The following is a 25590-nucleotide window of genomic DNA, read 5'->3' on the forward strand; positions in this document are numbered from 1 at the left end:
GGCGTATTAGGGGAATAACTTTGTAAACATTTGATGCTCAAGATTCTTGTAAAAGTTTCGGCACACACCCTACTGTGTAAATAAATATGTAGCGGGTCATTATGCAGTATTTACTGTAGTACTTGTGTGTTTCTTTAAGGGGCGTGGCCTCATGGCTTGTTGCACTGACGGAGCTATAATATTTTTTTTTCTTGGGGGGGGCAAGAAAACCCTCAAAAATCTTTAAAAAATGCTGATGAAGATTAATTCTGTAGTTCTTACAGGGTGGTAAAAAAATTAGCCTGGTTCCTGGACCTGGTGAGGTGAAGGGGGGCAGTGCCCCTGCTGGCCTCCTTGTAGCTCCGCCAGTGCTCAAAAGTGGTTTCAGAAGGTGGAGTCATCTTGGCCCACCTTGACTGATTAGTTAGCGTATGATCTGTTGTAGTGTCTTAATTAAATCAAAAATAAATATAAATAATACAAAAAAAATAAAAATAACTGTAAATCTTGCAGGTTTCCGGCACGGTCATTTTGTACAAATTATTATTCGGGTCCAGCCGTCCACCAAATTAATTACGCTTGCTATTCCATCCTTGTCAAATCAAAAATCCACTTATGGTCATGAAAGGGAAGAATGTCACCTTATGTGACTCGGGACGTCCCTCTCCTTTGAAGCCGTGGCCATGTCCAGTGTGGAAATAGTTGGCACGTCCATAAATAGACGATTGTATCCTTGACACTCTGGCTTGTTTGGTGACACTAAAAGCGGGTAGACTTATATGGATTTAGAGGCTTGTGCTTATTGTTCCGCTTTTCTTCTGCTGTGACTATTTGGAGTGTCTATCACGTGAGGAATCTACAAAGATGATTCTGCTGTTAAAAAAAAAAAATGCCAGCAAAGGAAGCTATAACAGCTTGCCTTGAGTGCCCTCTGTTGGTTACATTCCAAGAAATTGGAAAAAAAAATAAATGGAAGCTGCGTTAAACAGACTATTTTCAAATCAAAGCTCAGCTGACAATCAGTGAATGATCAAATCTACAAATTCCTGAAAAACAAGTCAATCCACCATCTTGTCGTCAGTCACATTCTGCTGTTTGCTTCGAGAAGATATGCCAACTCGTGGCTCGCCATGAAATTGCATCTGTTGCACTATGCCCTGAGCATCTGACAGTTCCTGAAGAACAAAGCCCCCCCCATCCCCCAATCCCATTTCCTGTTCTGTGAGGCCAAAATGAATTTGTCACATTTGCGAATGGGCGGCATTGCATTACACGCACAGATGTTTTGTAAAGCCACATGAAATATTCATCTGGCGATTAGCTCGGCAGCCCACTCTCATTTCAAAGCCAGGAAGTGAGCAGGGTTCATTTCCGTCTTGCCATGTGACTAAACACGACATATTTTCCCCATATGACATACTTTCATCAAAATTCCCCAAGAAGTACACTTTTCACACTTTTGTGATCAAATGAGTTTTTGTTACCATGGCGACTAGGGGGCGGAGCTAATATAAAACAATTTATGACAAAAGCATGAATTGTCATAATTGCAGGATTGACAGTCCAATTTCACTGTTGCAACCTTCAAAGAAAAAGAATGTTCTAATTCCAGTTGAAAAATTGGAAAAATGTCAGCTTTTACAAGCAGCGTAAAAAGGAGCTTACTACATATTGTGCTGTGTTTGTATTTCCCTCTACCCTTTCACCAGGAGGCATTTGTTCAGCTTTATTGACCCTGTGGAGAAATTTGTCTTGGAGTAATAACCCAAGACCATAAAGATACATACAAGAACACAAATTACTCCCAAGGGTGGGCTTACATGGGGTTGCATTTGCGCCAAAGACATCTCAACTCTTGCCTAACCCTGATGCTTGTTTTTAGCTGATCCCCACAGGCTAGTTGTTGGTGGAAATAATTTATGTATGAATCATATTTTATTTTTTCTTATTTTATTACATTTTTGATCATTTAACTGCCGGTATGAACGTTTCACATTGCGGGCAAAATGATCATTATTATTCCCAGTATTGCTATAAAACGGAAGTGGCACAATTTCAAACGTTAGTTGATACAATTGGTAAATTATTAATGCTTCAAATATCTTAAAATATATTGAAAATGTAAAATTATTAGCCAAAAACAAACATCAGATTAAAATGACCAACACGTTGGAAAAAAAAAAACAATAGAAACTGACAATGACAGATAACCTTGGGAAAAACGTATTATAAACTAAAATAAGATAAAAAAACACACAATATAATTTTTTAAACAAATATTTAGAAAAATAAACATAAATGTGACTTTAGAGATTTTATATAATAATACTATAAATTTATATATGAAATAAAAATATAAATATATCATACATAGATATAATTGTAAAATAGACAGAAAATAATGATCATGCAGAAATATGAAAACGCATATAAATACAGATTTACTGAAATATAAAACATCCCTGCAGTCCACCATGTTTCCTGACATCTTGACCACATCACAACCTCCTCTCTGTGCTTCTTTTGCGGCGCCTTGCAAATCCAGGCTGACAATTTGACATCCTGTTCGAAGGGCAATAAAGCCTTGCTATTGATAACGCTACTCACAACAAACAAATGAGAAGCTTCTATTATTCATGACGCCTCGCGGCTCTATTTGAAACACACACGGTCATTGATTTATTTTTATTTTTTTCTTCTTCCCTCCCGTGGGAACATGATTGTGTTATTTACAAGCGAGGGCAACGTCACTGATGTTTTTTGTCGACACATTTTTTTTTTTTCTGCAATGCAACACGTGGATTGTGTTTTGATTTCTTTCTGTGTTCTCCTCCAGTTTGTCCCAGCCGCTGCAAGCACGCGTGTACCGACATGGGCGAATGCTGCCACAGCCAGTGCTTGGGCAGCTGCACGGAAATCAACAGCGACACGGCGTGCTCCGCCTGCCTCCACTACTACCACAAGGGTCGCTGCGTGCCCGACTGCCCGCCCGACACGTACAAGTTTGAAGGCTGGCAATGCATCACCATGGACTTCTGCTCCCAAGTGCACCTGCCCAGCGATGTTCACTTTGTCATCCACGAGGGCGAATGCATGCCTGATTGCCCCTCGGGTTTCGCACGGAACGAGAGCAACCGGTAAGGGCACGCTATGTGTGCTCCTTGAAATCCAAAGGCCCCAAAATTTTTTTGTTGTTGTTGGGAAGTCCTCAGTGTTAAAGGCAGAGAAATATAGTGTGCTTTTTTTTTTCCCCAGTGCAAAAAGGCGCTGTTGCATAAAAATTAGCATTCATTCATAATTTTGTGAATTTTCTCACCAAAATCAACGGACTCCAAATTTGAATATTAATATATTTAAATTTTAATTTTGTTTTATTCAAATTTATTTAAATTTGAATAGTAATATATGTCATATATTTTCTTCTCCTTTTTATTTTCTTCCCAGGATGATGTGCAGCGCTTGTAACGGCTTATGCGATAAGGTCTGCCCCACCTCCGTCATCGACTCGGTAAACGCCGCTCAGTCTTTGAAGGACTGCACCGTCATCGCCGGCAATCTGGACATCAACATCCGCCACGGAAGTGAGTGACATGCCGTCGTCGCACATCTCAGCCAAGGCCTGATCTTCCCCACTTTTTAGTTCAAAACAAAACTATCGTTTCACTATATGAAATGTATTTTATGAGTGTAACTCATCTTTTATGATGAAACACATGACTGCCTAATTGGGGCAGAACTGCAGCAGAAGTCCTCCGTTTGTTGTCCTAATATGGCTTTCAAGTCTTTTGTGTGTTTGTGTATCTGCGGTCCTCAGATAACATAGCGTCTGAGCTGGAGAGCTTCATGGGCCTGATCCAGACGGTGACGGGCTACGTGCGGATTCGTCACTCCCACACACTTGGATCGCTGTCCTTTCTCAAGAGTCTGCGTTACATCAACGGGGAGGAGCTCATGGACAAGTAGGGCCTCTGTGTGTGTGTGTGTGTGTGTGTGTGTGTGTGTGTGTGTGTGTGTGTGTGTGTGTGTGTGTGTGTGTGTGTGCGTGTGTGTGTGAGTGTGTGTGGGGGACAGTGAAGGGGATAAAAGAAGATACATCAAGTTGTTGTCGAGTGGGTGTTAGTGTGAATAAAGTTCATAGTTCTGTAAAGTTCAAGAGGTCACATTGACAGCTATTGTTAAAATGTTCCAGGGAACTTTTGGGTCCTGGAAAATATTTTTCTTAATACTGAGTAAATTTAAAATAAGTGTTTTGTTCAGAATTTGCTTTTATTTTTAAAAGTGGGTGATTAAATTTGTGAAGAATTATTGATTTGGATGATTATCGGCACTTTATTGGCCAGCGATAGGTTCACACAGATAAGTGACTTGAACATTTTCAGTCGCCTCGGCATTGGGTTATCACGACTCGCTTAAGATACGAGAAGAAGAGCGTTGGGTTTTTTTTTGGGTTGGTGATCAACGGGGTCATGGGAAAGTGCGTCGTCCCCTTCACGTCGACCCTCCCTGGGTCGAGTTTCACTCCACGGAAGGCTGTTGAGTATGGCGGGCATTCTCTTCATTCCGCGGCTCTTGTGCTGTAGTACATTTCAGGCGTTGATGACTGAAGTGAAGACATGGTCGTATCATGTCCATTCCCATGCAAACGTATTATAGTCCAATTTTATAAAGCGGATTTAGTACAAACTTAAAAAACTCAATTTTGTTGCCAAGTCAGCTCATTCAGTACCATTGACGGTTATAGACGTCAAAGATATGAACTGGGTTGGTAATGAATGAGTTAAAAGTGATTTTATGTCTGTCATCAGGTTATATTCCTTCTCCGCCATCAACAACCAGCACCTTCATAGTTTGTGGGACTGGACCCAGCACAACCTGACCATCCGTGCGGGGCGCCTCTTCTTCCGCCTCAACCCCAAACTCTGCACGTCGGAGATCCACACCATGTGGGAGAAAACCGGGGTCACGGAAAAACCCGAGGAGGGCGACTTCCGCAACAACGGCGAAAGAGCCAGTTGTGAGTTTTCGATGGTCGCGCGGCAAGACGATGAAATATCTCACCGTCCTCTGTGAATGTTTCAGGTGAAAGTCACGTTTTGAAGATCTTATCCAACAGCACGTCCAGCTACACCATTCATCTGACGTGGGAACGCTACCAACCGCGGGATTACAAAGGCCTTATCAGCTTCATGGTCTACTACAAGGAGGCGTAAGTGCTCCGAAAGACGGCTCATTATGCTATACGCGACACTGTCATTACGTATAAATAGCTCAACATTGAGGCTTGATGAAGGGTTTTCCATACAAAAGCCTATTCTATGTTGGGACATTTGTTTACGCTTGCTTTGCATAACTATGCCCATTTCCATGCCAACTGGCAACCAGAAGGAAAAAAAAAACACCATCGGTTGATTTTTTGTTGTAATTTCAGAATGTTTGCCACCATTTTTGCACCATCGCTGTTTATTTTCTTCTCGGCCGTGATTACCGCTCAGATTTTTGCCGGGAAGTTCGGAATGTTTTTTTTCCCCCCTCTTTGGCAGTGACGGCAAATACACATTTGTAAATAATGAGCTAAAAAAAAAAAACCGGTCTTTCAAGTCAGACGGTGTCTGTAGACATACCCTAGAATTAGTTTTATTTTCGAAGCGACGAACGAACAGATGTCATCCGGGGCCGTGTTTTTATTTTTCCCTCACCAGCCCTTCTCAGAACATCACCGAGTTCGACGGTCAAGATGGTTGCGGCTCCAACAGCTGGCACACGGTGGACGTGGATCTTCCTCGGGATAATAATACCGACCCCAAAGTTGGAATTCACCACCTCAAACCTTGGAGCCAGTATGCCATTTTCGTCAAGGCCATCACGCTTCGGGTAGAAGACAAACACATTCCCGGTGCGAAGAGTGACATCATATACGTCCGTACGCGCCCATCGCGTAAGTTCCATTAGCATCCCACATGCTAATAGCAATGTTAACACCACAAAATGTTTATTGAGCATTTTAATCCATGCAGTACCGACCGTGCCCAAGGAGCCCCGTGCCTACGCCAACTCCTCAACCAAGCTGCTGGTCAAGTGGTCGCCGCCTCTCTTTCCCAACGGCAACCTGACCTACTATCTGATTCGCTGGCAGCAGCAGCCAGAAGATCGCGAGCTCTACCTACACAACTATTGTTCCAAAGGTCAGGCTGGTTCGATTAATTAGGCTGCACAAATTTGAGAAAAGACGTGAAAATAAAATTTTCTTGAATAAAAAATTTATTAATAAAAAAAAATAAAGTATATATATATATATATATATATATATATATATATATATATATATATATATATATATATATATTGTTAGAAAATTACAACGACCTAATACAAAGTTACTTTTGCATCCCCGGTCTGCTTTAACATTCCTTGTTCTGGTTGGCCCTTCCTTCTTTTGGAAGAAGTGTGTCGAAAAAAGCCACAAAAAGCAAAACTTGGCCAGAAGGAATTTTTTGATGTCCAACCTAAACTAGCGAAGCTTTTCAGACATATTTTCCCTGAAAGTTCCAGTGGAATTCCAAATTCTATGGCCTTAGGGACATTTTGACTTGAGGCTCGCTGTTTCAAGATTTACTAGGACTGTCTGGGGATTCGAAGTCAGTCTCGATATTCAGATCCAACTCCAAAAAGATTTTAAAAAAATGTCACTTTTCCCTCATCCAAACCAGAGCTGAAGATCCCAATCCGGATTCCGGCGATGGGATTTTCCGACATGGAGGAGATCACCAAGCCCACCAAGTCGGACCTGTCGGGGCCCAAGAAGGGTCCTTGCTGCATTTGTCCCAAAACGCCTGAGGAGAAAGACCGTGAGAAAGATGACCGGGTCTTTTTTAAGCGCTTTGAGAACTTCCTTCACAACGCCATCTTTCTGCAAAGGTACGGTTACAGTCAGGTGATGGGGGCGGGGCTTCTTTTAAAATATTGAGACATTTGGAGCAGGTTCCAAAAAGACCTCTCTAGCTTCCTTTTAGTTGCCATGACAACAGATGGTGCATTTGGGGGGGGGGGGTGCTACACAAACAAAGGCGCCGACAGAATGTCGATTAAGCATTCTGAAGACGCTCGCTCGTCAGGCCGCTTTAGCCGTCTTTGTTCTCCCACAACAGCCGGCGACATCTGTGTTGTGTTAACTTTGCCGGCGATGGCTGCGGATCTTTCAAAGACTTCCGCTCTCATGCTCTCTCTTCACCAAGATGTGGACACACAATGCAGGTGTCTCCGCAAATGGCTTCAATCCATCACAGCCTCGATGCACTTGCCGGTTAATCCGATGAGCACTCAGTAGGTATCTTATAAATCCATAACGAAAGCCGTGCCGCCACGCCGCCAAAGATCATTCATCCAAGTCATCCTTTTTTTTTTTCTCTCCCCCGACGTTTATGTGGAGTTGGATCAATGTGGCTTTCGAAGAAGGAATGATAAAACGTGGCTTCCTGATGTAACTGAACTCATATCCTCCACCTCTGAATGGGTGTTTTTTTTTTAAGCTAACGTGCTAGCCACTGTGCGGCTTTTCATTTATCAAATGTCATTGAAAAGAAGTTTAATGGAGCCTGATTGTTTTGTTAAACAACTCTAAGGGCGGATTTATCTAATCTGTATCCGAGTTCATTGTAATCATCTCCAACCATCCATCTCTTCTCTCGGGTCATCTGTCAGTTGGCCGCAAATCGTTTTTTTCCCCCCTGTCGAGGCCGAGACGTTGCCAAGAAATGTACATCTGGATCGTAAAAGAATTCGGAAAGAGCCCCATCGTGACGTCGAGTGAACTCAAATAGACAAACACAAAGTAGGAAAAGCAGACAAAGATGTTAGCCGTGCGTAGCTAAGGCCCAGCGCTAATAACGTGTTCCCTGCTGGGCGGAAGGCTTTCCTCCTAAGGATTCCATGACGTAAAGGTTGCTCTTTTTTTAGCGGGCCGGGTCACAACGGCGGCTGTAGTAAGTCACTTAACTGCGAGGTCAGGTGGCAGTCAGCTGACGACTCCCTCGCTCACCATAACACGACACTATTAAAGGGGATCATCGTCCCTCGGCTCGGACTCGATTACAGTCACGCATTTCGATCCTTCATTGCCGTGTTATATTTGTAGTGACGTTCTCTGGATTGTATCATACCAGTTATAACTGCCGGGGAGGAATGTTAGCGTATGTATGAGAGTGTCCGCTCCCAGGCATCAATCGTCCTCTTGTCTCTTCAAAGACCTAACCCGTGTTGCACTTGACTCGCAGTCTTGTTCGTATTTCCAATTTCAAATCTCCAAAAAGGGCAGCGCGGTGAATTAGCGGTTCGCACGTCTGGCTCGCATTTTGTACGTTTAAAGGGCCGGCACATCAACGTCAGGGCTTGTTCTTTGGCTTTTTGTCATTTGAGGTTACATACACGTCAAAAATAATTACCATTTGTCCACTTCTTCTGTTTATCACAAGAGCGGATTAAAAATAGCATGACTTTCTTGTCCAAGTGTTCGGTAATGACCATGTGTTAAATTTGTCCTTGCTGGGATCTGTGTAGCTTTTTCCAAACGGTCATAAATACTTACTTGTTTTCTTTGAACAAGTCATTTGAGCCAACTGGCCTGCGGTATTCACAGGTAACTGTTACCTCGGTGCCGTCAGCACCTGTCTAGTCTCCGTAATGACAGCCTCAAGCTAAAGCTGGACCATGATGGGAAAATATTACCCATGTCACAATTCAACTTTAATCATAATTTTAGAAAGATGTTATCTTACCTCTCTGTATGTGTTACTCCAATGTTTGTGTGTATATATTTATTATTTGAAGGAATATCACTCCTTGAGTCACTGCTAACTTTCCTGTTAGCTTGGATTTTAGCGTAACTGCTAGCTTTAGCGCTGGCAATCTTTCCAAAATGAAGTGTGACTTTTATTTAAATATGATCATATAATTATTTTTATTTTTGATTTCTCTTCGAGTAAATTCCATTTTATTAAACATTTTAAGCTGGTTTGGCAAAGGCAGAACAACATTCGCTACATCATAGTGCACAGAAACCATTCGGCACAGTAGTAATCATTATTCGATGACAATTTTGTTACGATTGTGAAAAGCCAAAATCACGATTTAATTTCAATGAATCGCCCGGGCCGACGTTAGCTCCAGCTTCTGGCAAGTTCCAGTCAGCTGTCCTTTCCATTCAGCCACTTCCAATCTGTCATTATGATTCAATAGCCTTCGTGTTTTGTTCCCCCTCCGCTCTCGTACTAGCAAATAATCTGTCTGCCTCGCTATGATCCGTCTGACCTCATCCGCCTGCATTGCTCCGCGGGGAGTAGTATGCAGCATCTGGACAAATGGCACACACGCACGCTCACACAAACAGAGTCATGCAAGCATGTCCAGTGGGATGTTTAAGCTTTGTGTAAAACACTCCAAACAGGCAATTATGATTAGTTATAATTTGATTTTGCTGGCCTTGTCTCTTGTGGTCATTTTCTACAACCGAGTAGCAGGACCACCCTGGAAAGAGGAAAATAAGATGAGAAGATAAAAAATACAATGAAATATTTGAGTTTATAAAATGAAAGGTTTTGTATTTTCGAGATAAGTTCGTCTTTTTATTTGGATTTATATACCTTTTTTAATATACCGTTATTCTCATATTAGAACTTCGTTTTTGAAAATGTGCATTTTTTTTAACTGCTACAATTTTTTAAATGCATACATTTATGCCTGTGATACTATTTTTGAAATGTAAACGTTTATTTTTGTGATACAGGGTTAGGGATAGGGTTAGGGTCCACTCATCTCTATAATGTCCAACTTTCTTGCTAAAAAAAAAATAACCCAATACTTGTCTTCCAGACCTCAAGAGCGTCGTCGCCGGGATCTTTTTGGCCTGGCAAACAGCACCGCGTTTCCCGAGGGCGCCAGCGGGAGCAACGGCACGCTCGGCTCGAGCGTTAACAACACGTACGGAATCCCTCGCATGATGGAGTTCCCTTTCTCCGAGGACAAGAGCACCTCGGAGAGCTTAGAGATCCCCAACTTGAAGCCCTTCACCGTCTACCATATCGACATCCACGCCTGCAATGAGGAAGTGGGACACTGTAGCGTCGGCGCCTTCGTCTTCGCCAGGACCAAGCCTGCGGGTAAGAACCTACGAGAACGTAAGAGCCTCGTCAAGATGCCTCAAAATGTTACATTCAGATGTCATCTTCATCCAGACAAAGCCGACGACATTCCCGGGAAAGTGATCTTTGAGATGAACGACAAGATGGAAGGTTGCGTGCTGCTGCATTGGCCCGAGCCCGTCACGCCCAACGGCCTCATCCTGATGTACGAGATCAAATACCATTTGGGAGTCGAGGTCAGTCGCGAGTCAAATTTTGGGTCACGGAGCAACAACCGATAATATTCCTAATCATACTTGGCTTCGTTTCAGCCCGTGAAGCACGAATGCGTATCTCGCGAGCAATACCGCAAACACCAAGGCGCTCGCCTCAGCAACCTGGGCTCGGGGAACTACTCGGCCTCCGTGCGAGCCACGTCTCTGGCGGGCAACGGCTCCTGGACGGAAAGCGTGTCCTTCTACGTGCCTCCGCCCAAACGTAATATCACACGCTAAAACGATAATCAGGACGGTTCGGTAATCCATCCCTCCTGTTCTGTCGTCACAGGAGACAACGACGTGGCGCTCTATTTGATCGTCATCATTCCCATCCTTGTGATTCTCTTCATTGTTGGACTTACTACCATTCTCTTCTTTATAAACAAAAAGAGGCAAGTATTTTTCTTCAGTTTGCCTTTTAACATGAAGATGGTTATTTTTTTTCGACTGACGTTTGCTAGCTTACTTTTCACCCGAGCGCTAATATTGCGTCAACAGGAATAGCGACCGACTGGGGAACGGAGTCCTGTACGCGTCGGTCAATCCGGAATACTTTAGTGCCGCAGAGAGTAAGGAGCATCTCAAAACCCGTAAGATCATCCTAAAGCTCGGATGTGGTTCTGACCCGCCGCCCGTGTTCTCGCAGTGTACGTCCCGGACGAGTGGGAAGTGGCAAGGGAGAAGATCACCATGCATCGGGAGCTGGGCCAGGGTTCCTTCGGCATGGTGTACGAGGGCATCGCCAAAGGTGTGGTGAAGGACGAGCCCGAGACGCGAGTGGCCATCAAGACGGTCAACGAATCGGCCAGCATGAAGGAGCGCATTGACTTTTTAAACGAGGCCTCCGTCATGAAGGAGTTCAACTGCCACCATGTGGTAAGCACCCTGGAAAGAAAACGCTTGACGTAGGATCGGATGAATCATTGCGGCCAAACTATAAATAAAGGTGACTTCAAAGTCTCAAGATGTTCGGCGGGGTCACGATCATTCCAGTTTTTCCAGCCCGGGGCGAGGATCAACCTCCTGGTGATGCAACCCTTAATCGGCCGGCGTGATCCCTGCTTGCCTCGTCAGAAATCTCTAAAGACGTTTTGTCAAGCAGTTTCCTCACGGAAAGATTCTCTTAGAACGTTTGCGCTGTAAAAAAGAAAAATCTCTCATGGAATTGGAGCACTTTTGTGTGTGGATTACCATTTTTAAGGAGCGTGAAGGAGGCGTGTAATTAACATTCATCCCTAATTTGGCAACAGCCGTGATTGGATTGAGACAGGAAGTCAGGCTTCACTGGATCTTACCTCAAGTTAACCCTGATTTATGCTAGACGAGTTTATCCGTTTCGGCACTGAATCAAAGACACGCACGAAAATCCGAGTTGAGATTCGAACGCGGAACTTTTGACTGCCAGGCAGAAGTGCAAGCCATTCAAATGTAAATAAATCCTTGCAGGTGAGGCTTCTGGGCGTGGTTTCTCAAGGACAACCCACTTTAGTGATTATGGAACTGATGACCAGCGGAGATCTTAAGAGCCACCTGCGCGCTCTTCGTAAAGAGGTGAAATTTTTTTTCCCCGGTTTGTTATGCAGTTCTGGTATTAAAAAATAAAAATAAACCTCACGTATGGTTGTCTCCTGCAGAATACCAACATCCAGGTCTTGCCCCCGCTCAAGAAAATGATCCAAATGGCGGGGGAGATCGCCGACGGGATGGCGTACCTCAATGCCAACAAATTTGTCCACAGAGACCTGGCGGCCAGAAATTGCATGGTGGCGGAAGACTTTACGGTGAAGATTGGAGGTGAGGGAAGCTTCGGGGCTTTGTGTGATTTACACTCAAATGTCCTTTCAAAAGAAATAATGTGCCTTTAGCCGTGTTGAATGGATGCTTTCCTTTTTCCTGCAGATTTTGGCATGACCAGAGATATTTACGAGACGGATTACTACCGAAAAGGAGGAAAGGGCCTGTTGCCCGTTCGCTGGATGTCACCCGAGTCGCTGAAAGACGGCGTGTTTACGACCATGTCTGATGTCTGGTAGGAGGAATTTGTAAAATCTCTTATCATCACCTGACTCGAGGAAGCAATGTTTTTGTGCTCAAAGTTCTCATTTGTTTCTAAAAATGGATATGTCACAAATTTGTGGGGGAAAAAATGGTCGCTAGTTGTTAAAAAATTATATTAATATTAATTATATCATTAATTATATTTTATTATAATTATAATACTTAATGATATTAATTATTTAAATGATTTAATTAATTAACTATTAACTTGTTAACTATTTTGTCACAAGTGGTGTGACAATATTTTATTATAATTATTATAATGAATACATTTGTGAACTTTAAAATTGGCATTTTTTCTAATAATTTTAAAATGAAAATAATTACAGAGTTAGCAAAATAATTAAATAATTTGATTGGTTTTTTTGGGGTTTTTTTTTTATATAAAAATGGATAAATGAATTCAACAAATAGTATTCGTATCTTTGGCTTGACCATTATTGCCGGGGACTTATTGGCAGGTCTTCAGTTATGTTAAGAACCCAAAAGTTATTGGTTCTATTGTTTCCTCCACTTCCTTCTTGTATTGCGGCATTTTGACGACATGATTGTGTTTGCAAGCTTTTTTTTGTTTCCCAATGTCCCATGTGTCAGTCCTCAAGAATGGCCTTAAACGCCTCCAGATGTTTCCCCAAATGAGCGGGTTGCCGCGCCAGCGCAGACATCGCGAAAACGCATCTTCCCCGTTTGATGTTTGCCGCGACGGCCCCTTCCGAGTAGCCGACTATTTTCGCGCGGGTGTCTCCGTTAGCTCAAACCTGTGTGTGCCTGTTGGTGGAAACACAACCTGCGAGGGCGAGCAAATATTGCGGTCGGTGTCAGCCACGGTAAGAATTTCTTCATCGGTGAAGAGGCTGGCGAGCGAACCGAGGTGACGTTTACTGGAAGCTCGCCGTGAACTCATGTCCCGCGACGGTGAAGCCGACAATATTCGCAATTCTGCCAGCTTTCACTCTGACCAAAACTTGTTCCTACAAATTCCAATTTGTTTGGCAAACAGGTCGTTTGGCGTGGTTCTGTGGGAGATCGCCACCTTGGCCGAGCAGCCCTACCAGGGCATGTCCAACGAGCAAGTGCTGCGTTTCGTCATGGAGGGAGGACTACTGGACAAGCCTGACAATTGTCCCGACATGCTGTGAGTCTTTTTTTTCCATATTTGACAAAATTGTTATTTCAAGAAAAAAAGGTTATCATATCATAATCAAAGTAAGAAAGTCATATTTTAACAGTCGGATTTAAAAAATGACAATTTATTGTCATATTACACAATTTAAGGATTTTTCGACAATTATTTAGCGGACCGCCACAATATGGCTCGCGGTCCCCAGGTTGGCCGAGATCCCCAGTTTGAGAACCGCTGCTTTAGCGGACACGGTGCTTACATGCTATGACCTCAACGGAAAAGCATTCTGCTCCCCCCCCAGCCACCATGGCTGACCTCACCTTAGAAAGAGAGACAGCAAGTTGTGGAAGAAAGAAAGAAAGAAAGAAAAAAAAAACATGGGCTAATGTTGTGCAGACACAAATTTTAGGTTTCTATGGAAGCCTGACTGGGTTGTCCTGATTACAGCACCGTGTGGATTGTGTTACACAAGTGGTGTGACAATGGGAGGTGGGACACACAACAAAAATGGCAGCTTTCAAAAGCAAAACAATAAAGTCGAATCATAATAATAATATCATATCATAAATAAATAAATCATATTTAAGCAAAGCACATTATATTTTGAATCCTGCAGCAGTTTGTTTAGGCGCCAAACAAGTCGGGCCTGAATGAGTAGTTTAAAGTTGGAACAAAGAGTAGAGAGCTTCGAATTGTTCCGCCACGTCCGGGTCGTCTCCAGGATCAGATAGCTCGGGGTTACCGTCTCCAACCTCCCGAGCGGGGACGCGCCAAACAGGAGTCGTATTTAAATGATTTACGACGGAGCGGCACCTCATAGCTCGTTGAAATGAATTGGAGCAGGGTTGGACCTCACTCCAGCGTGTGAGGACGTTTTATTGCTGAATAGACATAAAACTGCCATATTTGAAGTTATGCTCATTTGATTTCATCAAACGTACGTGAAGTCAAATATGTCAGTCAAAGATTGTTGTTATTATTGAAAAGAGAGATATCATTTTTGGTTCCTGATCAGGGTAATCATGTATCGAAATGGAAGAAGTAAACTAAAACAGATGATAAAATTACGCCTACCGTGCACTTTTTTTTGGGGGGGGGATGAAAAGAGGAAGCTTGCTCATGTGGCCGTTGTGTTGATTCTTTTCTAAAACTGCACGCACAGCAACAGATGGCGGGATTGTCGTCAGGTTACTCCGGAGCAACCTCCAACGTCACATTTGCCCAGAAACAATTTTCCCGTGGCCCTCCGGCTTTGTTAAAAGTCGACCTCTTGGCACCCCGCTGTCGACAAACCAATGCATTGACTGATGACATTTTGTCAAAGGACTTGAAAAAACATCATTTTATTTGAAATAATGATAACTTACATAATATGCACTTAGTGGAAGTGCAATATAATTGTCCACATTGTTCCATGAATACCATCTTTTTTATTATTTTTTTATTTTTTATTTACTGGCTTATTAGAATTAGCAGGTGTACCTAAAGAAGTGGCGGCTGACTCCAACATAATCAGTAAGGAAACCAAATGTAGTCTCTCCTGCCCTCTGCTGGTGAGAAAGAGAGCAACGATTCATGTCACTCTATCATTAAATTAAGTAACATTTATTTTTGTCAAGTCAAGCAGTAATTCAGTCACGTCCAAAGATGCATGAATGTTCACTTTGCTCTGCACAGGTTCGAGTTGATGCGGATGTGCTGGCAGTACAACCCCAAGATGCGTCCGTCCTTCCTGGAGATTATCAGCAGCATCAAGGAGGACCTGGACCCGCCCTTCCGGGAAGTGAGCTTCTTCTACAGCGAGGAGAACAAACCGCCCGACACCGAAGAGCTGGACATGCAGGTGGAGAAAATGGAGAACATTCCGCTGGACCCCGCCTCCACCATCCAGCCTCCGGCCGCCGCCCCGTCGGCGGGGTGCGCCGCCGGCACGCCGCCGCCCTCCTCGGCGCAGCCCGCCGTCGCTCAAGGCCCCGCCGGTTCTTTTCTAAAACCCGGCTCACCAGTCACGGGGCCTTTGGACAGCAAGCACGGCGGAGCGGCGGCGGCGGCGGCGGCTAACGGGCCCGTGGTGTTGCTCAGGCCCAACTTTGACGAACTGCAGCCCTACGCCCACATGAACGGCGGCAGGAAGAACGAGCGGGCGCTACCCCTGCCCCAATCGTCGGCCTGCTAATGTCGCCCCCTCCCCTCAACCTCCTACACAGGGTAACCCAAATCTCTCTTGCGTCTCGGTGAAGTGACTTCTTTGACAGGAGAGATTCGGCGTCTTTGTTACATCCTTCAAGAAGGAAATCAAAAGACTTAAAAACACACAAAAGACATTTTTTAAGCATATCTGCCAGTAAACATCAACAGAAGAGCACTTTTTTTTCCCCCCGAGAGAGGACGTTGTGGCGTGTGTATTTATATCCTGATTCTCTCTATAATAACATTTTTTTTTGTAATGTTTCACATCAGTGGACTTTCCTTGGACATTTCAGACAAAAAAAAAAAAAATCGTCTGACTGGAAGATGTGTTGTGTCTTTTAAAGAAAATAATAACACTAAGTTGCCAAAAGGAGACTGTGCTTGGGAGTAAAAAGCACTTTGCATTCAATATGTCAACATCCGTGGACAAATATAACAAACTCCCATTTTTACCCAAGAAAAACTTTACACTAACAAGACATTTCGAGGCCAACGCAAAGTACGGTTTTGGTTACCGTGGTGACCGCTACTTGTTTAGCCCCAAGTCTAAAACAAAGTGAGCAACCCGCAAGAACGCTCAAACAGTAGATTGTATTTTCACTCGCGGAGGCACAGAATTAGTGTGGGGCTTCAAAATGATACTCTTTGTCAAACACACATTTTGATTCAACCTTTCTAAAATATTGAGTACAGTATAAAAAAAAACAAAAAAAAACGTTCCGACTCAAACGACCACATAAGCATCATTTAGTTGACAATGTCAGATGGATTCATCCATTATTATGATTTTTCTAATCACTCTCTGAATGTTCTGAACTCCTGCTTTTAGAGTAACGTTGCCTTCTTCAGACAGCAAACTCATCACACCTCAACAATCAATTCTCTCAACAAATAGCTCCGCCCCCCCTTTTGTCATCTCCCAGTACGCACCTGACACAGCAGGCAGGAAGCAAGAAATGAATGCGATGATCTTTTTACAACTTACTGGACTGATTTTCAAGTAGGTCCGCAACACACGTCATTGCTTTGTCACCTTTTGACATTTGCCTCTGTCTGTGATGGAGCGTGTGCCTGCGTGTATGGCCGTACACAACTAAGCTGCTATTTATTCTCTTTTCTCTGAGATCCTTCAGGTTTGCTATTCTCTCCACTACTCTCTTATCTACAAAAATCTATTAGAAATATATGGTAAAAAAAATGACAAAAAAAATATTTTAGTCATCAAATGTGTACTTTTTTTCAGATGTCATTATTTGTTGTTGGATGTCTGTATTATTATTGTTATTATTATTATTTGGAATGGACACCTTCGTTCCATGTGCGAGCTTTCTTCTGCACCCTTTTTTGTACTTTTTGTGGTTTAGCACTGCACCTCGGGGTGCGACTCAATCTCAGGTCCAAGTTTAAAAAAAAAAAAAAAGGCTTTTCTTCTTATCTCCACAGCTTCTCTTATTTCTCAAGTACATCCTTTCCCATCATCTTCTGTTCTGTCGGTGCCTCCGTTTTTTTTAATTCGCCACATTAACCAAATGGTTTTTTTTTTAAAAAGCCCAGTCAAAGCAGTGTGGGTCAAACTGGGTCTTATCGCTTGCCTTAATCATGTTTCTCACGTTTGTTTGTTTTTATAGTCAGCGCAATACACACTCCCGCCACCCCGTTCAAGTGTTATTATTATTTCTTCTCAAACCAAATAAAGAATGACTTCAAGAGCAGAAAAGATTTAATGATTAAAAGGTCTTAAAATGGATGCTATATATAATTTTGAAGGCTTTTTTTTTCCTGTTTTTTATTTTATTTTTGGAAACGTTGCTTTTATCATACTTTTTCCTTTAGATGTGTTATTTATTTATTTTTTTATTTCTATTTTTTTCTTCCTTTAATGATATCAGTTTAAATCACTGTATAAATGCCCTCATGATTCACTATAAAGATGAATTCTTTTGTTATTTCATTTGTTGTCAGTTATTTGTTTCCTTTTTAAAACTACACACACTTTAGTTGGCAAGAAAAGTTTTTTCATATCGCATTTAAATGTGAAATACCTTATTGTTTAAATATATATATATATATATTTTTTTTTTTTCATCAAGACAAAGATTTCTATTTCATGTTATTTAGACCAATGATGGCACCATACGCTTAAAGCGGCCACTTGATTAATTGTCAATTTTTATAAAACCCCAAATATTCTTTAAAGTACGACATATCGTTTTCAATGAAAAACGTGCGTAATTTAATCCAGAGATGAATTCTATCTCAGTTTAAGCGTGTTTCGTATTTATCTCCTGTACTGTACCTGAGCATGATATTCAAGCTGGCCACGGGGTGGTGCCATTGTCCTCTGCACAGTGTGGTACCCACTGATGCGTTCATGTGCCTTTGGTGAATTCTCGAAAATGATGGATAATGATGATGAGCAACGGAGAGAATGTCACTCACATATTCCTGTACCAGGTGTATCATTCACCTGCTCGTTTTTCCTGCTGAATCTGGACATATGTTAATCAATGCTGCTGTTAAGGGGTCGTATGGATAGAATTGCAAGTGAGTGTCCGGATGTCCTTAAACGCACCTCAGCATCTGGCAACTCCTCTGCTTCAGGCAGGACGATCCTCAGAAGCGGACACGCCCCTCCTGGTGCACTTGTCAAAGGGTGAGTGAAGGCGGGTGACGTCACATTTGCGTGCAAGGACGACCAGCGAAAAGAGCGCTCCGGACACAGATCGTTTTTTTTTTCCCTTTTCCAACCATTTTTGACACCACAATGTTGCCTTCGAGAAGAACTTTTGAGGCCAACAAGCAGCAGCTGCAGCTTCTCAACGGCCGGCTGGCTCAGTATCTCACTAGGACACAACAATTGGAGCGGGAGAACTCATGTCTCCTGGCCGAGATCAAACAGCTCAGACAGGCCCAAGTGGTGGAACGGGAACCGCAATACAAGGCCGAAGTACGCGAGTTGAGGCGGGCGATGGAGCGGGTGGCGCTGGAGAAGTCCCGCGCCGAGATGGAGCGCGAGAAGCTGTGCAGGGAGTTGCAGACTGTTCGCTTGCTGTGCAGCCAGCAGAGCGACGCGTGCCGGGACATCGGCGGGGAGCTGCACGGCCGCGAGAAGGAGCTCCGGGCGGCCCACCATAACAATGCGTTGCTTCAGCAGCGTTTCGTGGAGCTTCAGAGGGAGTACGCCCTCTTGGAGGAGACGCACCGGCAGCAGATGGGACAGCTCAGACGACAAGTGGACACCCAGGTCAGTGGAAGTTCTCGAGTACATTTTTGTAGTTCCTGGCACAGATAATAAATAAGTCAGGAAGGGCAGCAAGCCTTAAAAAAACAAATCTACACAAATCATGCGTGCAACTCGCTGTGGTAACCTCTGATGGAACAATCCGAACATCACAACAACTTCAAAATTGATCTGACCTCTAAATTGTGAAGGTGTGAATGCAGATAGATACTATGTCTATTAGCAGGGATCACCAACTGTATTTGTCAGAGGGCCAGAATTTTACTTGAGTCACCTTGGCGGCTAAACCCTCAACTAAAAATAACATTGCATTATTTTTATATGTGTACTATTTATGTCTATTTCTAAATTCATAACAAAACGGAATGCATTTGAGCCTTTATGAACCAGGCTTTTGTTAAACATTCATTTTAATCCTCATTATTATGGAATCCAGTCACAGGCCAGATTAAACTATTCGGTGGGCCGAATTCGGCCCCCGAGCCGCCAGTTGATGATCGGGTCTATAGGCTGGCATGGAGCAGAAACTTTGGCCCTTCAAAATTATCTTGTTTCAGGACACCCCAAAACAACATGTTTGTTCAACCACTGCGTTTACATCCTCGTTTTCAACTCTTTTGTCACCAATTTGTAGAAGCAGCATACACAAGTATGGACCTACCAACATCTGCATTTCTCTTTCCTAGGTGAATTCCAGTGTGATCACGCAGAGTTACCATGGGCTTCCTGCGGCCTCCATGGAAGACGTGGAAGAGTATGCCCGCGAGATGTCCGAGAGCTGGACAGAGACCTTAGAAATGTACCAACAGAAGGTGCAAGAAATGGAACAGGCCATCCAGGAGGACCAGGCCATGCTGGATGACCTGCAGAGGGAGAAGATGCTGCACACCTCCCAGTTGGACAAACTACGCATGGATGCGGAGAAACAAGGGCAGCAGCAAATGCGTCTGGAGGAGCAACTCCTACACATGCAGGAGAAATTCAGTCAGGATGAGGGAGAGTATCAGGTAAGGTCACTACATTAGGGACATATGTACAAATGCCACAAAAAAAGAAAAATCCATTTACCACAGCTATTGTCTTTTAATGCACTAATGCGTAGCTTCTGCTCGGACATCTCGAGGGCGTGTCCGCTCGCTAGCCACTTAAGCCAATTATCTGTCAGACTGGAAAATCCCTATTAGGCAGGCTCTTAAAGATAAAGCTCCACAAGCAGGACAATCCAACGACAACATCGGTAAATAAGTTAACCATTTCAAGTAAAAACGATACATTTCCATCCGTTTGGTAGCGACATCAAAATTGCCCAAATTGTTTTTCTTTCTGATGGCAGGAAAACAAATATATTGACACAAATAGCCATAGAAGAACAATCGACATCTTATGTTATTCTCTTTAGATGATTATCGACCAGCTGGAACGGGAAAGAAACGCCATGGCGGAGGCCATTGCTCAGAGGACGCAAGAGCATCAACATCTGCTGCGCGTCAAGATGGACCTGGGCATGGAGGTGGCAGCCTATAGGTAACAAGCCCTCAATAAAAAAAATTATATTCAATTCATATGACACAGGAAACATTATTTATTTATTTATTTATTTATTTATCAGTTTATTTACGTATTTATTTATTTTTTACCTGCTTATTTAATTATTTAAAAAACTGAATCTATTTATTTTTGTCATTTGGATAATATTGACTACAATGACTCCTATATTAACTGTGTCACATGAACCGCACAGTGTAAATCCTGACCTTATCAGTCAGAAGGTGGAGTAGGCCAAACGTTTTGGAGGTGGCACCATCACGCGTCCTGAATTTGCATTGGAATTTAAAGGCAACGATGGCCTGCCCCGCATTGTTGCTGTTATTTTTAGCTCAGTCTGTCTGGAAGCACTCTCCGGGAGAGCTTCTTTCTGTCATTTTGCTCATGTCTGTTACTTCAAACAAGGCCCAGGAACGAAGATTAAGAAGATTACAAAGTGCTATTAATTAGATTAGTGATTGGTTAGTTTTTTTTTTTTTTTGGAAGCATTACCGTATATAGCACGGACTCGGGTTCATAGTGTCTTCTAAGCCTGTTTAGCTTTAGAGGTTTAAGATGGAAGAGCCGGAAGACCAACAACGCCTTGCACGGTAATTATCTTTGCCTCGGTTTTTCCAAATTATGATGTACAGAATGGTATTGATTTGTCTTATGAATTATTGACTGGTCATCTCTTGAAATTCCTGTGTTTATTGATCTTCTGAATCATCAATCATTTTTCATGGGGCTATCAATAATTTATTATCTCATATTATCACAAACGCACAACACAATCCAGTTTTTAAAAAAAGTTATTTTGAAGTGGGGTTTTAATAAAAAAATGGTTGAAATATCAAATATATTATAATTATAAAATATTGATATTAAAAGGGAAGCCAATTTATAGTTTTGGTATTTTAACAAGGAACATTGAGTTGACACAAATGGAATGTCTTTGCGGGCCGCATGAAATGATGTAGCGGGCCGGATCTGAACCCCCGGGCCTTAGGTTTGACACCCATGATCTAATTGGCGCCTTACAATGCCCCGAAAGCTAGAATTTACCCATCGTTGTGTTTGTCTAGAGCGCTTTTGGAGGGCGAGAGAGTCGGGCTTCAAGACGCCCACCGAAAAATGAGCGAACTCCAGCGGGAACGCACTATAGGTAAATGTCAGATTGTATCGTCTTCAATTTCCAGTCAAATACATCACAAGTAAATGTCACACGTTAATTCTCCCAAGATATCAAGATGACCGGACAACGCTACGCTCCAAGAACTTCCGCCACAAGCCGACAGCGTATGGACGTCAGGTTCACCCCATCAACGTCCATTATGAGAAGATCTCCCGTAGTTCCTTCTGGGTCTACAAGTCCCTCCAGGGTCATTCCGATTTCACTCGCTCAGCATCAGAGTCCGGTCTGCAGGAGGGACATGATTTCGTTCACCAAATCCCGGGCGGCCACTTCTTCCACAGTTCCCAAAGATCAAGTAAAAATCCAGAGTCAAAACCCGACGGTGGTGGAGAAAACAAAGAAAATTGAACTTGTGTCTAAGGTAGAGAGCCGAAGCCCGACGTCGGCGGAGAAAACAAAGAAAATTGAACTTGTGTCTAAGGTAGAGAGCCAAAGCCCGACGTCGGCGGAGAAAACAAAGAAAATTGAACTTGCGTCTAAGGTAGAGAGCCAAAGCCCGACGTCGGTGGAGAAAACGAAGAAAATTGAACTTGCGTCTAAGGTAGAGAGCCAAAGCCCGACGTCGGTGGAGAAAACAAAGAAAACTGAACTTGTGTCCAAGGTAGAGAGTCAAAGCAGTTCCACAAAGTCATCTGTGGAGAACACATCGGGTCAAGTGCTATCACCACCAAGAAGAAGTCGCAAGAAAAAGACAAAGATGGAAAAGCCTATGAAAGAAGTTGATGAACCAGATATGCGTGAAAGTGAGCGGAAGGGCAAAATTGAGACCACAAGTACGAGAAAGGCTTTCCGTGACAATGTGTCCGTTGAGGACATCATTGAGACGGTGATCAAACCAGCCAGTTTGGAAGCCGAGGTTTGCTCGTCTGGAGAACCAAAAATTACCTATCACGTGGAGAAAAGTCAACAAGGCGACGGCTCGATGAAGACTCAGATTGTGTTGCAGTCGAAGGTGGAAGAGGAAGTCGACGTTTCGGAGGAATCGGCTCTGAATCAGCTCTTGAGCCAAGGATTGAAGAAGGTATCCCTGGAGGACATTGAGGACACGGCAACGGGAAGCATGATCAGGAACCTGCTCAGTGGCCTACAAGGAGAAGGGAAATCCGTCAATGTGGAAATTATGGAGCAGCCGGTAGAGTCTTACGAGGAAATCGATGAGGAGTCGAGATCTGGTTTTTACGAGCCCTCTGCGTATTTCCAAATTGAGGAAACGAAAGAAGATACGCAAGTTGATGACTCGGCGATGAAATCCAAAGTCGGATCTGTTCGGGTTCAGGAGGAGAGCGAGAAATCTTTCTATTTCAGCCGTGACCAAGAGCCGGCCGAGTATTTTGTCTCCACGCCGGACGATAATCTCTCTGAACCCGAGGAGGGTTACGGCATTACCTCATACGGTCATTACGGAATGGTGGACGACTTATCTGATGAGAGGTATTACCAAGATGACGGAGTTCCACAAAGCAGAAGCATCCATAAAGAAAACAAATACCGCCTGACGTCAGATCGACCTTTCCTCACAGAAAGCATTCCCGAGTGCATCATCGAAGAGGAGATCCGAGTTTCCCCCGTCGTCCAGGAATCCATGCTGGAGTTCCTGCGAGAGGACTCGCTAGAACCTAAAGAGCAATTAAAAGGAGCTTTGGAGAAGTTACAAGGCTCCGTGTCGGGCCCACTGAGGGAAGAGTTAGCTTTTCTCACCAAAGTGAGCAGTCAAAGTCCGCAGAACGTCGCCGTCAAGAAAGTTCAGAAGTCCAGCGACCGCGGAACCACCACTATCGTCGCCGAGCTCAACGTCTCGCAGACGTTGGAGGACTCCGGGTTGCTGGATGAGGACGATTTATCGGAGGAGCAGATCATGGCCGCCCTGAGGTCTTCCGACTTTGGGAACGTCTTGCAGGGAGTATCCGGAGAAGGCTACAGCTTGAGGGTCTCCAAAGAGCAGCATGTCGTGATTGGTGACGACTTTGACGCGGAGAGGGAAGGCGAGGCTTCGTCCCGCATGGCTGGGAAACGAATCAAAAGCTCTGAGATGAAGGGACACAGTAGTCGCTCAGATCAAGAGTGAATGAAAATTTTGAAAGCCCCGACATATGATTACATGGATTCTAAGTGCAAGGGTAGATTCGGTACTGCTCCTCCGGAATTGTAGTAGCCTAATTCTGGGCTCAGCAAGTTGCCCCTCCCCCTCCCTCGCTCTACGAAAACTTGTTGATAAGTTCCTGCAGTCGAGGGAGGGGCGGCAGGATGACTTCAGCGAGTGTTGCAATTCTCGATTGAGGTCTTTTGGTGAAAGCATGTTACGAAGATCTCTGGGCACTGGTCTTAAATCGTTAAAAAAAAAAATAATTATTAATATTTCTAACACTGAGTGCATGTGTTGTATATCATATGCACTTGTAGCTATTACAACAGTGTTGAAATTTAACAGCTCATACTAATATTTTCACAGAATGATATTTAGCATTTTTTTCCCAATAGTGGTTGAACTGAGTTTAGATCCAGTGATGGTTAAAAAAAAAAATATATCTACAAAGATATATTTCTGTCCTAACCTTTGACTGTGCAGGTTTAAAATGTTACTTGTGCCAATCACGGCATCTCACCACTTAACTGTAGCAATTGGGACTTTTCCTTCATCAGGAAGTTGAAAAAGGAAAGACTCAATGTCAGAAGGAGGAGGAAATGGTGGAGCTTTCTGGATAATGTTCACTTGACACTTTGTGCTGCTATCTGTGCTGACTGTAAGGCTCCTTACATAAGAGAGTGTGTTCATTTCAAACGACTATTTTTGTATCGGCTTAACAGCGCTGACCGGTCAGAAGGTTTTGTTGTGTTGTGTACACTTTAAAAGGTCACGTAATGGCTCAAGTTGATTTTAAACCTGATTCGAGTCAGTGCTTGAAAATGGTTCGTAGTCTCTGTCAATCAAACCAAAGATGACATCACAGAGATTCTGTATTATTTCATTACTTGTCATCTCAACATTAAGAAAATAAACATTTAAGGGCTGTTAAATGATCCACTTCGCATATTGACGTACTGTAATGACAAATATGATGAGATCTTATTTTACTAAATGCACATTTACACTTAATAAAAACACTGTGGTAAATTTTCAGAGTATTTGTAATTTTTATTTTTATTTTTTTTACTCGACAGAGATTTTTTTTCATTGATCATCCAAAATCAAACAATTACAAATGTGTGGTCGGAATAATCTTGGTCTCCAGGCTACTCAACTTTAAAAATAAAACAACTTAATAGCAAGAGAGTGAAATATGAGCATCGTGAGTCATATTCAGAAGGAAATAAATTGTTACAAAGAATATGGGAATGTACTAAAAGTCCCATAAATAACCGTTGTAGCACTTCAGTTAACAAGAGGAGCTCTACGGAATTTTGCAACTTCCAAAAAAATACATTTGATTATTTTTAGTGGAAACATATTGAGTCAGGAAAGGGACGTAGCCAACTTTTCCTCGACTCTGGGCAAACGTTGTGTAATCCGAATTGTCTCCATGTGGCCTCTTGCATGTTTTCACCGTTGCTAGGGTTGATGTCATGGAAGGCCGTTTTTCGGCTGCACAACACGGGAAGGGGAGGGACTATGTAGACTAGTGTCATTGTTCGTTTTTTTTTTTTTTTTGTGTGTCGATAGTGACACGTAAGCAGGAGTGAAAAAGAGTTCAGGGATATTTCCTCTATGTCAGTGTTGGAAAATGTCCCGTTAAGTATAGTGATGAGAGAGGACTTGCCTGTCAAATTCGGGGGCCCTCTTACTTGGATGCAATAACAGACCTCCATAGCAACGGGGAACATTTACTCACTCATCCAGGCGTGCCCTTAGTAGCGGGAAGTTTATTTTGGGAGAATTTCTCCTCGCCTGTAAG

At 43.2% G+C, this 25590-nt stretch overlaps 2 protein-coding genes across 4 annotated transcripts in view; both read left to right on the forward strand.

The window, feature by feature from the left end:
- LOC147055319 (insulin-like growth factor 1 receptor) overlaps positions 1-17691 on the forward strand; it is a 49889-nt gene extending 32198 nt beyond the window's left edge. For 2 of the 3 annotated variants that reach the window (XM_085915409.1, XM_085915411.1), the window contains 18 exons: positions 2816-3116; positions 3424-3560; positions 3794-3938; positions 4785-4993; positions 5059-5185; positions 5679-5914; positions 5994-6161; positions 6687-6894; positions 9844-10348; positions 10424-10589; positions 10659-10761; positions 10868-10938; positions 11016-11245; positions 11816-11920; positions 12004-12163; positions 12269-12398; positions 13428-13562; positions 15228-17691. In XM_085915409.1, coding sequence (XP_085771535.1) covers positions 2816-3116; positions 3424-3560; positions 3794-3938; positions 4785-4993; positions 5059-5185; positions 5679-5914; positions 5994-6161; positions 6687-6894; positions 9844-10348; positions 10424-10589; positions 10659-10761; positions 10868-10938; positions 11016-11245; positions 11816-11920; positions 12004-12163; positions 12269-12398; positions 13428-13562; positions 15228-15726 — 3635 coding nt within the window. In that variant the 3' untranslated portion in view covers positions 15727-17691. The remainder of the gene's footprint in view (positions 1-2815; positions 3117-3423; positions 3561-3793; positions 3939-4784; positions 4994-5058; positions 5186-5678; positions 5915-5993; positions 6162-6686; positions 6895-9843; positions 10349-10423; positions 10590-10658; positions 10762-10867; positions 10939-11015; positions 11246-11815; positions 11921-12003; positions 12164-12268; positions 12399-13427; positions 13563-15227) is intronic. The other variant, XM_085915410.1, reaches the window with a different exon arrangement.
- Positions 17692-18431: 740 nt separating this feature from the next.
- On the forward strand, positions 18432-24802 carry synm (synemin, intermediate filament protein). The gene is made up of 5 exons (XM_085915254.1): positions 18432-18984; positions 19668-19988; positions 20381-20505; positions 21591-21670; positions 21748-24802. Exons 1-5 carry the CDS (start codon positions 18505-18507, stop codon positions 23763-23765), a joined length of 3024 nt encoding a protein of 1007 aa, XP_085771380.1. The 5' UTR covers positions 18432-18504; the 3' UTR covers positions 23766-24802.
- The last annotated feature ends 788 nt before the right edge of the window (positions 24803-25590 follow it).

This window comes from Syngnathus leptorhynchus, chromosome 6 (assembly GCF_054491065.1).
Source record: "Syngnathus leptorhynchus isolate UIUO chromosome 6, UIUO_Slep, whole genome shotgun sequence".
NCBI lineage: Eukaryota > Metazoa > Chordata > Actinopteri > Syngnathiformes > Syngnathidae > Syngnathus > Syngnathus leptorhynchus.

Coding starts and splice junctions, on each gene's coding strand:
- synm (XM_085915254.1), top strand. CDS start 18,505: ATGTTGCCTTCGAGAAGAACTTTTGAGGCCAACAAGCAGCAGCTGCAG. Junction 20,506..21,590: donor ATGGAGGTGGCAGCCTATAG/GTAACAAGCCCT, acceptor GTGTTTGTCTAG/AGCGCTTTTGGAGGGCGAGA. Junction 21,671..21,747: donor CCAGCGGGAACGCACTATAG/GTAAATGTCAGA, acceptor AATTCTCCCAAG/ATATCAAGATGACCGGACAA.